General features: G+C 40.8%; 2 protein-coding genes across 4 annotated transcripts in view; both read right to left on the reverse strand.

The window, feature by feature from the left end:
- The window catches only part of sik2b (salt-inducible kinase 2b), a 42,756-nt gene extending 36,858 nt beyond the window's left edge, over nt 1–5,898 (reverse strand). The window contains exons 1-2 of the mRNA XM_044353762.1: nt 5,346–5,898; nt 1,629–1,745 (exon numbers count right to left, since the gene is read on the reverse strand). Coding sequence (XP_044209697.1) covers nt 1,629–1,745; nt 5,346–5,483 — 255 coding nt within the window. The 5' untranslated portion in view covers nt 5,484–5,898. The remainder of the gene's footprint in view (nt 1–1,628; nt 1,746–5,345) is intronic.
- Nucleotides 5,899–6,642: 744 nt separating this feature from the next.
- Nucleotides 6,643–13,885, reverse strand: laynb (layilin b). Of its 3 annotated transcripts, XM_044354636.1 has the most exons (8): nt 13,648–13,885; nt 12,946–13,023; nt 12,048–12,339; nt 11,548–11,705; nt 10,205–10,249; nt 9,487–9,564; nt 9,210–9,330; nt 6,643–8,944 (listed from the first exon to the last, which is right to left on the reverse strand). In XM_044354636.1, the coding sequence occupies exons 2-8, from the start codon at nt 12,947–12,949 to the stop codon at nt 8,623–8,625; spliced, it is 1,020 nt and encodes a 339-aa protein (XP_044210571.1). In that variant the 5' UTR covers nt 12,950–13,023; nt 13,648–13,885; the 3' UTR covers nt 6,643–8,622. The 3 variants fall into 3 exon arrangements, with proteins under 3 accessions (XP_044210571.1, XP_044210570.1, XP_044210569.1); XM_044354635.1 differs by lacking the exon at nt 12,946–13,023 and having other exon boundaries at nt 9,210–9,327; XM_044354634.1 differs by lacking the exon at nt 12,946–13,023.
- Between the last annotated feature and the right edge of the window lie 203 nt (nt 13,886–14,088).

Consider the following 14,088-nt stretch of genomic DNA (forward strand, 5'->3'; position numbering starts at 1 on the left):
AATTTACTTCATTCAATATCATTCTGTAGATGCTGTGATTTCAGTCAATTTAATATTTGTACTTACTTAAGAAATCACCAAATTATTAACTTACTGATGCTGTTCTTAAAACAGACCTGGTTCTTGGACATCTACTCTCACCACTGTCAATTTTCATGAAAACATCAACAACTCAATTTGCTCATTTTGCTTCATCAGCATGAAACTCCCATCTTGTTGCAGCTTCAAGGGCACAGAAATACCAAAGGGCACTGCTCGTGTTATAGCATTGCTTGTGGTGGTGTTTGTACTGTCATGAAAATAGAGTCCGTCTTTGCTCATTAGATACTCTTAAAACATTCAGAAACATGCAGATGATATCCTCTAGGCAGCCGCAGATCACTTCAGCTTTGGGTAATTTTAGCTAAATCATTGTGAAAATAAAGACTGACACTGTCTACATGTTAAAATGCATATATTCTTCCATGGAGTCATAAAATCCTAGAGGCTTAATGACTACTTTTAACAAGTAATGAATCTATTCTGGCCTAAATTAGAGATTTTACAAGTAAGTTAACAGTCATTAAAAACTGTTGACGTGAAATAGATCCATATCTGATTTTATACACAGCCTAAATAAGTCCTGATATTGCAGTGCACGTCAGATCTGATGTCCCCAGGATAATAACAAAACACTTCATTGATATTAACTTTAACTTAATTATTATTAATACTATTTAGTGTGAATCATGTCATAGCACCTTAACACACTGCAGAACACAGAGACACATAGAGCGCCAAATGTCAGTCACTCATTAACTATGCTCTCATATCTTAAACTAGCGGTGGCAGGTTCTGCTAGGCAGCAGTTGTTTGTTAATGCATTAGAAAATGACCTGAATTGGTCCTGTGCTTCAACACCCCGACTGCTAAAGTACCTGGAGAGAAGATAAACAAGGAGCAGTGGTAAATGTTGCTCCGCAAAACTCTGTTCACAATGTAGCCAGAGGCACGGCTAATTCTAGGCCCCCTGAACAGATGTTAGGTTGGGCCCCCGACTGCTATGCATGTTACATATTAAAGTGTCACCTCTGCTCTCCAAGAGGCCTCTTTGTTTCTAATAGCTAACAGTGCCTTCACTGTAAGAACAGTGTACATCAGACAACCAGCCAACAACAGGTGAGATACAGATGAGTCTTTAAAAGTTTTATTTCAAAGTGGGTACATTTGTTAATGGAAAATAATTTAATAAATATCTCTAGGTGTGGTTTACTAACTGGATTAACTCCATATGTACTGTATGGTTCTTCGAATATCACAACTACAATGACTACAATGTCGCAGTGTCAGATTGTGAGGAGTTGTGATGGGGGAGATGGGAGAGATCTGAGCACCCAAGACAGAAATAAAACATCTAAAAATCCCTTGCATGTCAATCAAAAGACAAAACCCAGCAAAAATAACAGTTACAAGAAAAAACAGGAAACCATCTCCACACAGCATTACAACATAGGGAATAACAATGAATGCAGATTATTTCCATTAGGGATCGACACAAAAAAAGCGAGTTTATATCTGTGACAGCACAGACAGGCAGGCAAAAGATCATGATATATTGTAGGTTAGAGGAAATGCAGCAAGCAGCTCACCTGGTAGAGCTTGATGATGTGCGGGTGGTCCAGCATCTTCATGATCTGAACTTCTCTGTAGATCTTCTCCAGGTTGACGGCATCCAGTTGGGTCTTGTCGATGATCTTAATGGCCACCTGCAGAGTGATTGAGCATCAACAATGAATTAATTACTGTAATCAGTCGGTTTGTCAATAACAAATGAATCCTTGTTAGGGCTCATCAGGCTCGGTGGGCAGTAAGAAATACCGCACTCACGCACACACTAGTACAGCAATTTAATATTCTCCAAGCAGCGAAAGGAAACAGTTTGTTCCTTTTAAGCTGTGAGAGCACAGATCTGTTTCCGAGACACAAGATAAATATTTAAATACAGCTTGTGCTGAAATCTTCATAAACAGTCTTCAAATTTGAGCCATGATGAAATATAAATCGGTCCAGCAGAGGAAAACACATGCCTCATTGGATATACACGCACACCCACAATGACACGTACGTGTGCAAATTGCACAACTCACAACTTCAACAGTCTTGGCTTTGATTAATGTTGTCCGGTAGGTAACAAGGCAGTATTAACATCTCTCCTTCAGACTGTCTCATAAACAACATTTCATCAGCTTGATCTGAAGTGTTCCCAAATGTCTGTGAGCCAAGCTGGAGGAGTAAACAACAGAAGACCCCAGTTCCCTTCTCAGCACTCACACCACTGGTATATGAAGCTAGAAACCTCTTCATTCAGACCGAAAACAGCGCTGTGTTAAAAAACACTGATGTGGGCTGTTTCAGGTTCCCGTGAGACTAGAGCAGAAAAAGTTAGTTGATTAGTTGAATGGTAGAAAATTAATCAGTTAGTTATTCTATGTAATTTTTTAGGCAAATTTATTAATAAAGCACGTTATACACGAGGCAGCTTCAAAGTCCTTCAAAAAAGGAACTGGAAAGAAATTTTAAAAGATTGAAAAAAATAAAAGCGTGAACATGTATAAAAAGTTGGAGGCAATGATATTTCATGGACCAAATGATAAATGAGTTATATGAGAAAATAATCGACAGATTAATTGAAAATAAAAATAATCGTTAGCTTCAGCCCTATAAAAAAGGATCCAGGAAGGCCGGTTAGAGTAACAGATAAATGAGTTTGAGTTACCAGATGACAAAATACTGTACAGCAGAGAGAATATCTCACAACTCTGTAAACTTATCACAGGGATGTTTATTTTATCCTCCATCTTGACGATCACTAGGGAAACAGCAGAGTTACCCTGTCAACTTTACAAAGTCATCTCCCAGGAATGTGTGAAAGCATGTGTTTGACCGGCCATCGCAGTGCACTGCTGGATTGCGTCACATTTCATTGCAGAAAAAAGTCAAGAGCCAGGTCCAACGTTTTTGCCAGACGACCTTGCGTTTTCATGTTGGAGCCCTCTGAGTTGGCATTCCCGGTGTGTCAACACAGTGGTATCATTGAATTGAATGAGGGGGCTGCGTTTTTTCACACAGTGTTGTCACCGGTCTGAACACAACCTTCTGCTTAGTTTGAATCTTAAAGTTGAGTTTGACACCGCCACCCCATTGACACCCATTTTGATCCTCTTTAGCATATTTGTAGTTGGCACTTTCAGCGGTGTAATAATGGGTGTTTTGATGTTGAACACCCACATTATTACTTCCCTACCCACACTACAGAAAGGTATGCAATTTGGCGTTAAATCCTATAAAGAAATCCAAATCCTTTAATGGCGCTCCAGCTACAAGTCAGGACCTCTAGGGCATCACATTTACAATCAACAGCCTACTAGCGAGGATATATAGCATGAAAAGATCTGAGCTAACTGATTACACTGTCAACAATACTGACACACACACAAAAATAAGACTCCTTTTGATCTCTGCTAGCATGAGGCAATCTGATGACAATTTAGCTTATCTATACAAATAATGAGAGCGAGAAGGCCACAAAATGCTAAGATCAGAGATGGAGTAAATGTGCTACCTGCTGAGCTGACAGACAGGACCACATGGGAATGGGCCTGCATGATGTGAACCCCACAGACTGCAATATGTACATAATGGGATGAATGGGTCAGTATAACATGCAGGGCCCATGAGTAGAAAAAGTAGGTTATGCATACACAGGTACACCTATCTAGGAATATGCACACACATGCACACAGACACATCAGATCTGCTGTTTCATGTGTCGTTAAACTCTTGTTTTCTTTACACGCACACCAGGCTTACATATGCCCTGGCAATTTCTCAACGCAGATGGCATCACATAAAGTTGATCGCCTGCCTCTACAGCTGACCTTGGCCACTCTAACAAACAGCCTGGCTCTGGCCATGGGTCTGGCCGAGCCAAGCAGCTGCAGTTTGCTTTGTGTGCCGACCACGCTGAGTGACCTCTACCAAACCAGCTAAACCGGTGATCTGAAAACCACTAAGTATATGCACGTTTTCATTCAACCCAAATACCACACCGGCTGAGGGAGAGGCGCAACCACTCAGTGAAATCACCTGGTGTAGTGTTTGGCTGAAATGAAAACCTGCATTCACGTAGCTGTTAGTATTACATGGTTGCAGATTACCTGGCTAGACTATCGCTGCGCCACTTTGCAGGTTTTAATAACCCGATTAACATGATAAGAGTCTTAAGAGCCATTTTCTTGCTTTGTTATTCATTTAACCTACCAGGGTCCCCGTTTGGATGATGTAAACCTTAGGTTTTCTGTACAGTATGATTGCTCACGTTCAGTAGCAAACAGTAAGAGGCCCCACGAGATCAAAGATCAAAGGGTGCAACTGTGTTTTCACAAGTCTCCCGGCCTATTTTTCAATCACTCCCTCTGTCTCGCACAAACACACACAAGCTTCTTCACACACAGACTGGCCTCTCTTTACAGTAAATCCCTGTGTCTATGTCATTACAATAGAAAGACATGGTACTCAGTGGCACCGGTCAAGAAAGGCCTCTCTGCAGAGAGCTGACATAAAACTATTGGTAAACTCGGACAAATCCGAGCCCTGTTCCCTCTGCGCTCATGTTGCTTCGCCTGAGAGCGTGCAATGTTTGTAATATCAAACCCTTTCCAAACTAAGCAAAGACCCCCCAGCAATGCTGTCGGATTGCTGTCTGCATACATGCGTGCAGAACACTTTTGCTTTCCAATTACAAAGCTCTTCTGGCTGGCATATCCCGCTCTTCGCAAAGCTCTCGGCACTGCTGGCACAAGAAACCACTAAATCACATCATTATTTGGATTACATAATGGGACCACCGACCCATGCTGCATGCCCCAGATACAGCGACTGGGATGTTTACACCAGCCTGGCTCTTGAGTTGGTACACTGTGGTACTGTCTGGGTTGTAACCAAAGAGGAGTGCAGGTGTATTGATGCTGAAAGAAAGCATGCCATGTTTACAGTTTGTGTTTCCCAGCAGCACTGGTGGTCAAACCTCTTACTGGCAGTGATGTTGGCTGAGGGGGGTGAGCGTGCAGGCAGTCAGTGCTTCTTCTACCTGCAGGATTCAAACACATCAGCTGTTGCTCACACTGGAGCAGCAGCCAAGTGGCCGGGCAGTTACCTGATCCAAGTTTCTATTAGTGCACGATGTGGACAGCATTTCGGTATCTGCTCTGAATATCTGAAGTGTCAACTAGTGCATAAAAAGTTATGTAACTCAGCTGAACATTAGCTTTCAGGCTAACTAGTTCACCGACACACCACTTACTCACCTCGGTCTTGGTTATGCGGTGTCGGGCCAGCTTCACGACAGCGAAATTGCCCTTTCCTAAAGTGCGCTCGATGTCGTAGAAGCCCACTCGGACCGGACCCCGGATCAGCGGTTTTTGGACACTGTCAGCCATGACCATGCTGTTCTAAATGGGACTGTTAGTGGACGAGAAGGAGGTAGCCAGACGAGCTGGGGACACACGAGGGGGGCTCACACAGGCAGGCTTGCTTGAGCAGCTACAGATAAAGACGAAAGGAAAACAAACCGCCCGCCGCCTCCACCGCCGCCGCTCGAAGCGTGTCCATTAAAAATAGACAAAGTTGATTTCTGTGTCGCCCTGCCAGCTTGAACGCCAATGTGGCGACACTCTCCGTCAGTGCGGCGATACGAAGCAGGCCATTTGCTGAGCCCGGGGGCTGTCACACCACGTTCTCCAATACAATAGAGCGATAATATTTCAGCTTGAGGCACCTCTATCAGCTAGAGAGCACACGAGTTGACTTGCAAAGAGGCATCATGTTCTCTGGTTGACGTGTATTGACGTCAAAGCCATAGGGGTATTTGTACAGGGGGCGGGGCCACGGAGCCGCTCCACACTTCAGTGCCAATTGGTTGCCAAGACAACCAGACCCACCTCTTACGTCAACCGGTAAAATTGCTATTCTGAAATCTGTTTGCTCGCCTGCCCTCCTTGATTGCACGCATAGGTAACTTTGAAGTTTTGCCCTGCAGGTGTGTAATAAGCTTCTCTCGGCTTTTGAGTGAAATGTGGAAGGAAAAGGGGTTAAATTAATTTCAAAGCAGCCTCAAACTGCTACTTTTACTTGCACATAAAGTGCTCTGCAAGAATGAATGGAAAATATTTTAAAACAAAATTATATAGTGGAGATATAACATAAATCATGAATTTAAAAAAATGCATTTGCATTCCACTAAAACTAGTTTTATTCATATAATCCAGAAAAAAAATTGCAATGGGCATTACAAGTCCCAAGGTAATATATCATAATATAGAACATTATATAATGTAACATGCAGGACCTCATGTGAAACCATGTGAAACCAGACATTTTATCAGCCACAAAGACACTTTGGTCAGCTACATAACAGCACCATCTGTTGGCAAACATAGAAAACTGAAAAAAAAAGCTTCCTTTTCAAATGCTGCCCTCAGTTCAGTAGTACTTGTACTTCAGTATCAGGCAGTTTACGTTCACACACATCTCCTCCCACACAGACACTTCCCCTATACATACACTCAAATATGCCCATATTACAAAATAAAGAATGGACACACAATCTTGCAACGAAACTTTATTTGACATCCGAAATTCATGTCATGTTTGAAATACAGCACACATTCACACCCAGCAGTTGTTCTCTACGGCTTCTGCAGTGACAGTCTAACACAGAACAGTGGATTGCTAAGCAGGCAGGCGGAGCACTGCTCTGAAGGCCTCGGCTGTCACGCATAGACTTCCTGAATGTAAGAGTTCCAGATGTGCTTTTGGCATTTCCTGTCTAACATTCTCCAAGAACATACTCAGCCTCTCCTTACTGGGCTTGCTACATCTTTCCACGACACCAACCCAACAGCCCACTCACTACATATTCACAAAAAATGCATGTATTTGAATTCAGCAATGTACATCAGAGATCATTTTACAAATTTACAAGACAGTTATGTGCTTTTACAAGCAAACACTGATGAATGAATCCATGACACATCCAAAACTGGTCCCTTCTAAAAAAATAATAAAAAAAAAAAAAGTCTGTGCACTGTCAGTTAGTGGGAGTGTTCAGTTTCTCACACAGTCAGGTGGAGTCAGGAAAGCCCACAGCTTTGAGGTTTACTGGGGTCACCGCTGTTCTGTCATCAGTGTTTTCGCATGTACTGTCCTGTTCCCTGACATCAGAGTCCAAACAGGAAGCCTTACACAGGGCTGACACCGCTCTTCAGGTTTAGAGAAAAGGTCACAATAGTCCCGGAATATACAGAGATCCAACAGGATCTTTTTGTCCTTGTGTCTCATAAGATATGGTGACGTGACTGGAAAACAGCTGAGTAGTTTAAATTTGTATTGTTTACAAGATGAGTAACCTTGCGTGAGTCCTCAAAAGTTGCGCTTGTATCCAGGGTTAAATGTGCTGCCAAATATAGCAGCACTGCTGCACTGCCAAACTGACCTGGTTTATTAATGCATATCTGAGTCCATTAATACCTCTTTGCAACCGAAACCATAGTGCTGCTGTGAAGTTACAGAATTTGTAAGAAGTGATGGTTAAAACTGAACAATAGAAAGCATTGGAATCAAGTAGAAAAGAATAAAAACATATTTTTCTTACTTTAAGCCAGATTTTATTAACCTTGGGGTCAGGACCTGATGCAAGGTCACTTGCAGACAGGGTGAGGGGATTTCTTAAACTGACATTGTTTGATGTATTGGATGCAATGTTGCTCCTTCCACCACTTTCTCAATAACTATTTGATGGGTTGAAATTTTGTACAGATATTCATGGTCTCCAGATAAATCCTCCTTACTTTGATGATCCTCTGACTTTTCCTCTAACACCACCATGAGGTTGACATTTTGAGGTTTTAGCGAAATATTTTGTTATCTGTTGGATGGATTGCTGTACAGACCTTCATGGTCCCCTTGGGATATATTGTATTAACTTTGGTTCCTCAACTTTTCATTTAGCGCCATCAACAGGTCAAAACTGTGATTTGTCTGGAACTTTAGTGTGTGACCAAATACCTGCAAAATAAAATGACACTCCCATTGGACTCAACTATAATATTTAGTGATAATTAGCAAATTAGCATGCTAATGCACTAAACTAAAATGGATAACATCATAAACATTCCACCATATTCTTGTTTAATAATAAAATGTATTAAATAGATTTGAAATATATTATCATTTTTATATAATCCATCTAATGCTGTGCCCAGATCCACACAACATCTTAAGAACACTGTTGGTGGCGTTTTTGAGAATTTTGGGACCTAAATATGAGGTCACAGTTGACCAAAATTTGGGAAACCCTGCTATAAGCATAATTGCATGCTAGATGCTCAGGTTGCAACACTGAGGATACACTCAGCCGTCCGTCACAGCCACGTGTTAAGTCATCCTGTACACACAAGTAACCAGTAGGGTGTAGACGAAGAGAGGGGATGGAGAACATTGTGTTCCTCTGTGTAGTTTGGTCATATTCATTAGCTGGTATGAGAGAGATGAACACTTGCAGAGACCCAATAAGCATCAACAGTTTTATCCATAGATTTCATTTTCCACCCAACCAGTCTGACTGCGGGAGCGGCGGCTCTGAGCTCTGCAGGTCTCATAAATGTCATTGGTCACAAAGCCGCTCTCCCTGTCCGTGCATGACACATTCTCATAATCGTCACATTGGGAGTCCTGGGAAGGTGCGCATGAGTATTTTGTCATGATGTCTGCTGCCATGCTGCTGTCCAGAGCAGTGTGAGGCAGTTTGGTAATGTCACTAAAGGCATAAGGTCCTTGTGCGGGGCAGGGTGAAGCTGTTGTTGACATCCAGGGTCTGCCAGGATAGCTTTCCGTTTCTGTCTTCCTCCTGAATATGAACACAGTGAACACATCACAGCATGGTTTAACAGGAAACATACTGCTTCAGTGACAACTTTGACAAAATTACCACTTAAAAAAGAGGAAAAGAAGCATATTTTTCTAAGAACAAAGATACAAGAAGTGCTGTATACATATGGAATTTGAGTTACTCTGCATCCATAAACATGTTTTATATTTGAAGTAGAATAAATGAGTAAATGGTATGTCATGTGGTAAAACAACTTTGCTTTTATTTGTGTTTCTGCTTTTACCTCTTAGCATGTTGTTTGTAGCAGAAGAACCCAGCAGCTGCAAACAGCAGCAGCAGTACAGCAGGAATAGCTGCGTAAAGGATGTAGGAAATATACAGGGTGTCGTCTGAGAGAGACACTGCTAAGAAAAAACACATTACATGACAAAACAGCTTTTCTCATTGTTAGGGTTCAAAATTTTTCTGTCACTTCAAACTTTACTTATAACAAATGATATTCATTCTAATTATCAAGAAAAAAATTAAATTAGAGTAAAAGAAAGGTTTTCTTCTCCTACCTGATGATTCAGGTAGTCCTATTTTTATCCTCTCATCACTTTCTGTAGTTGAGAATAAGTTTGGCCTCAGAGTTGCAACTGGAGCAGTGAAAAATTGTGTGAATATCAAATTGAGCTGAATATCATCAGTAGAATATTAGAAAAAATACTTTATACTTGATAAAACATTGTTTATCTATTACTGATTTGAAATGATGGCAACCAAAATATGTGAGTATGATTTAAAATAATAAAAGTATTATATCTAATTAATTCCATTTAGAGTGTTTGAATTTCCTTGTTGATAGATGATGTGATCACATGCATCAAAGTATTTCAGGATTTATGTAAATGCATAAATTATGAATATGCTGTCATCCACGTTTTGTAAAACAGAGGAGTTTGGCCATTGTCCTAAAGAACATCTATACCTAATGAATATGAAGTTTATAATAATACAGGACATCATATTGCACTATTTGTGACCATTACTGTTTGAGTTTAAGGTGTAATACCTCATACTTTAATATATTTTGCACACTAGAGGTTTTTCTTCACACGGATGGAAGATGACATTGAAAGTAAGTGATAAAAAAGTGGTGATGTGGCAGTTTAGTCTGACTCTCCTTGATCAGTACAAACACATCTGCAGTTCCTTGTTATCTATATCCCACAGAAACATCATGCATACAGTACATACTCAGGCAGTATGAGTGGGGTGATTGAGTGCATGCTGTACCTGCATGTGCTGTGTTCCCTTCCCCAGTAAATGCTGGTACATTTTCTGAAAAACACAATAAAAAGACGTCAATGAGTTGACCCAGGTTCACCCTTTCAATGCTATTATATACAGCACATTTTTTGTAAAACAATGTAATCAGTGGTGCTTCTCCGAGCTATTAAAAAGAGCTTAAACACATAACAGCACACATTCAAAAACAGCTTTACATCTGAAATATACATATAAGAGAGACAAATACAATGAAGAATCGACAGAAAATGCTCTAAAAGTAATCAACCCAATAGTCTCACAATACCAGACAATCCGAGATCTCCACCTGCCAAAGTCTAGGGATATCTAAGTACATGGTAGTTGCTTGAATGGTGTTAAGAATAGCCGCTAACAAACCTACGCCTCTTACGTTTTGTCAAGGACACGCCTTACCGGAAATGATGCTCTCCCCCCATTCTCCTCCGCAGTGAACTGCATGTCACCGCCCCAATATGAAGGGCCACCCTAAAGACTCTGGATTGGTTTCAGGGTTTTTTTTTTAAACTCTCTACTTGTTTCCACCCAGTTTAACAACCTGGGAAACCTGGGAGATTGTCCTCCGTCTCTATGAGCAAAGCGTTTAGAGACTGACCAGTGAGTCTGTCAACCCAAATACTCTTCAGTCTGCTCGAAGTAAAGAACCTGCTGAAACTTGTAAGCCATCATCTAAATATGACCACAAACTATGCACATAAATTCAGTAATGGGTTGTTTCACAAGTGGGTGTCACAATGAGTAAAGCTTATTTTGAAGGACTGCTAGTAAATTCATATACAAACAGGTGAAGAAAAACAATTGAAGAATTGAGAAAAGGAATATTTAATGTATCAGAGAGATGAGAACTCCAGCAACACTTGTAGTATGAAGAAAAACTTTATTAGCTGACCAACGCGTTTCGGCCAACTAATAAACTTGTTCTTCATACTACAAGTGTTGCTGGAGTTCTCATCTCTCTAGACTTCTTTCCCTTCTCTGTGCACCTTGGAAGTAGGTGAAGTTGTGCCAGAGACCCTTACTCTACATATTTAATGTATCAAGCATACCTCGAGCACAGGCAGATATTTCTATTTTAGGTTGCGAGATGGAGGAAGATTACAGTAATCCGGGTGAGTAACATTAAGATTGTGCATTAGTTGTTTAGAGTTAGCAGTGTGGTAGCAGTGGCCACACTTGGAAATGGTCATCAGATGATAAAAAGCAGATTTTGTGGATTCAAGAACTGAACAAACACCAGTGTGTCAAATGTCAATAATTCCCAGCACAGAACAGCCATGTACAACAACCACAGTGTCTGAAATCCACTGGCTCACCTTCTGGGTATTTGCAGACATAGTTGTTCTTGGAGTCGCAGTTTTCGTCATTCCACCGAAACAGGAAATGACCTTCTTCTTCAAGTGGTGCAGAGGGCTGGTGGTACAGAACTGCACACTTTTCACTACCACAGGATGGCTCATCCCAGTGCCAATTTCTACAGCAAATACAATCCAAAGGTTTAGACTCTGATCGCATTCAAATTGGACAATTTACATTATTGCATGCAAAGTTTTACTTTATATTTCAATGTCTCATTCTCCACCTCCTTGCAAAGGACTGCAGACATTCCATTACACCCACACAAGCATCATCTAATCCAATAATATTTTATAAGTCACAACTGACTGTGACCTTTTTTTCCAATGCTATTTCCTTTTTAGTGTGCTGTGTCCCTGGACATTCATTTTCAATGATGCAGCCAAAATATTCTTACAGCACATGCAAGGATGTTTTTTTGATTGCAAAAAGAGTCAAATGTACACAAAATGAGAGAGACCTGAACTTGGCCTTGCTTCCATCCAACCAATAGTACTGCGAGGGGCAACCTGGGCTGGTGCTCTTCGGGCTGCGGCGGAGCCCAATCCAGAAGTCTCCATCTCCAGCCTGCAGTTGTTGTATGAATCTCTCTATCAGTCGCTGCTCGCTCTCTGTTTCGATGCTGAGCAACTCGCCTCCATCCAACTTGCAGGCCTGCCTGGCATCCTCAAAGGTCATCCTACGCCTACTGTCCTGGATGTAGGACACCTTGTAGCAAGGGCGCTCTGTCCCACGCCGGCAGATCCTTTGGCCTGGACACCGCAGTCAGCATCAGGGAGGAAACAATAGGATAATTGCAGGCTTTTATGTTTTCTAAAGACTTCCTGTGGCACTCACGTGGCAGAAAGATTAAAAGCAACCTACAGTAAAAGGTAATCTGGTGAAATTAAGAGCCAGAATTTTTAGCATTGCTCTGCCAAACTCTTCCCACATTTTTTGGCAATGTGGATGTAAATTGTAGTGTAAAACCTGTGTTTGTAAGGGGTGTATTTTCACAGACAGTGAAAAGAAACATTTTAAATGTGAGTCTGAACATGTCTGAAATGCAGTGGTGCCACAATGAATAGCTTCACTACTGACTTACTTATGTTAATTACAGCTTTTCACATGGCACACAACTTATCTTTTCTTTGAAATATGCCAACTAATAAACAGACAGACAATAGATTAAACAATTGGTTCCTTTCCAACCTTTTTTTTTGGCTTGTGACTCCCTAATGCAAAACCATGACTACTTCTGACCTAAGTTGTATCTATGAGTTGTGAACATATGACACATGAGAAGAGTGGTTTTCCCTTTTCAGGAGAAAAAATAAACATAATTATATGTTGCAGAATTTTGTTTCTTTATTATTTACTCATCTGAAATCATCTGGTGACCCCTTGGATTGATCTCAGGGGCCCTTAGGAGGTCCCACCCCTCATGTTTGGAACCACTGGAATCAAATCATTCATTAACAAATGAGAAAGCAATAAAAAGAAATTACACTTTCTCTCTCTCTGTGAATCTTTTCAATTTTATTCATTACAGATTTTTGTAAAATAATGCGTGTTTATATTTGGACATGTGTTGCATAATGGTGTAGTGGGAGCACGAAATCAAGGCTGTTATTATCAATAATGTCATCAGTATAGATGCTGTTTTACTTGTCTGGTATTAGTGATAGTAGTAAAGATGTTTTTATTCCAGTAATTATGGGATCTCTTGACTTCAAAAACACTGCAGCTGATATTTCCCATCACATCACGTGCTGCTGCGCTGCTCAGTTTGACTGCAGTCTGTTTATAATTATAAAGCACTTTCAGTTTTGCGCACGCTTTAAGCCTCTTTAAGACGAGCCTGGTCGCAACAATATAAACCCCTTCAACCACTTAAAGAAAATATGAAAAACAATTGCCTTAGAACTTGTTTAATGATGCATGCAACCTTTTTTTTAAGTTAAAACTTTCTCGATAAAAATAAACACGTCGAAGTCTTACCTTGGAAATTAAAACCTGAACATTGCAGCGTCTAAAAGACTTTAAACGTGAGTTTTCGTTCCCTCGAAGGAAATTCTTACCATTTATTTTAGAAGCGGATCCAGGGTGGAACAAAACGGCGATAACAGTGCCAAACAGCTTCATAAAATCCATCTCTACATGTTCACCCGAGTGTGCTGGACGATTACTGTGAGATTAAATGTGGACTTCAGACTGTCAAACCCCGTGATAAACTGTATTATTGATAGAGACGACGGTGTAGTCTGCTCACTCGAAAGTGGCTCGACCAGTGAAGGCGTGCATATGGCGTCTGGCTGAGGGGGGAAAAAAATCAAGAGTGAGATACTCCAGGATTTTTTTTTTTTTTTTTTTTGCTTTGAAAATGACAAAGTTTTGTTGCTTTGCAACGTCTCTTTTCCTTCTAGATGTAAAAACCATGAGGTACAAATTTGTGTGCAGCCAATATCCCCTTTACTAAATTAGTAAAGTCACATTTCACATGTAGTAATGTCATTATAATG

This window comes from Thunnus albacares, chromosome 6 (genome assembly GCF_914725855.1).
Source record: "Thunnus albacares chromosome 6, fThuAlb1.1, whole genome shotgun sequence".
Classification (NCBI taxonomy): domain Eukaryota; kingdom Metazoa; phylum Chordata; class Actinopteri; order Scombriformes; family Scombridae; genus Thunnus; species Thunnus albacares.

Coding starts and splice junctions, on each gene's coding strand:
- laynb (XM_044354634.1), bottom strand. CDS start 13,720: ATGGATTTTATGAAGCTGTTTGGCACTGTTATCGCCGTTTTGTTCCAC. Junction 11,706..12,047: donor GGAAGCAAGGCCAAGTTCAG/GTCTCTCTCATT, acceptor TATTTGCTGTAG/AAATTGGCACTGGGATGAGC. Junction 9,331..9,486: donor AGGACTACCTGAATCATCAG/GTAGGAGAAGAA, acceptor GTTTTTTCTTAG/CAGTGTCTCTCTCAGACGAC.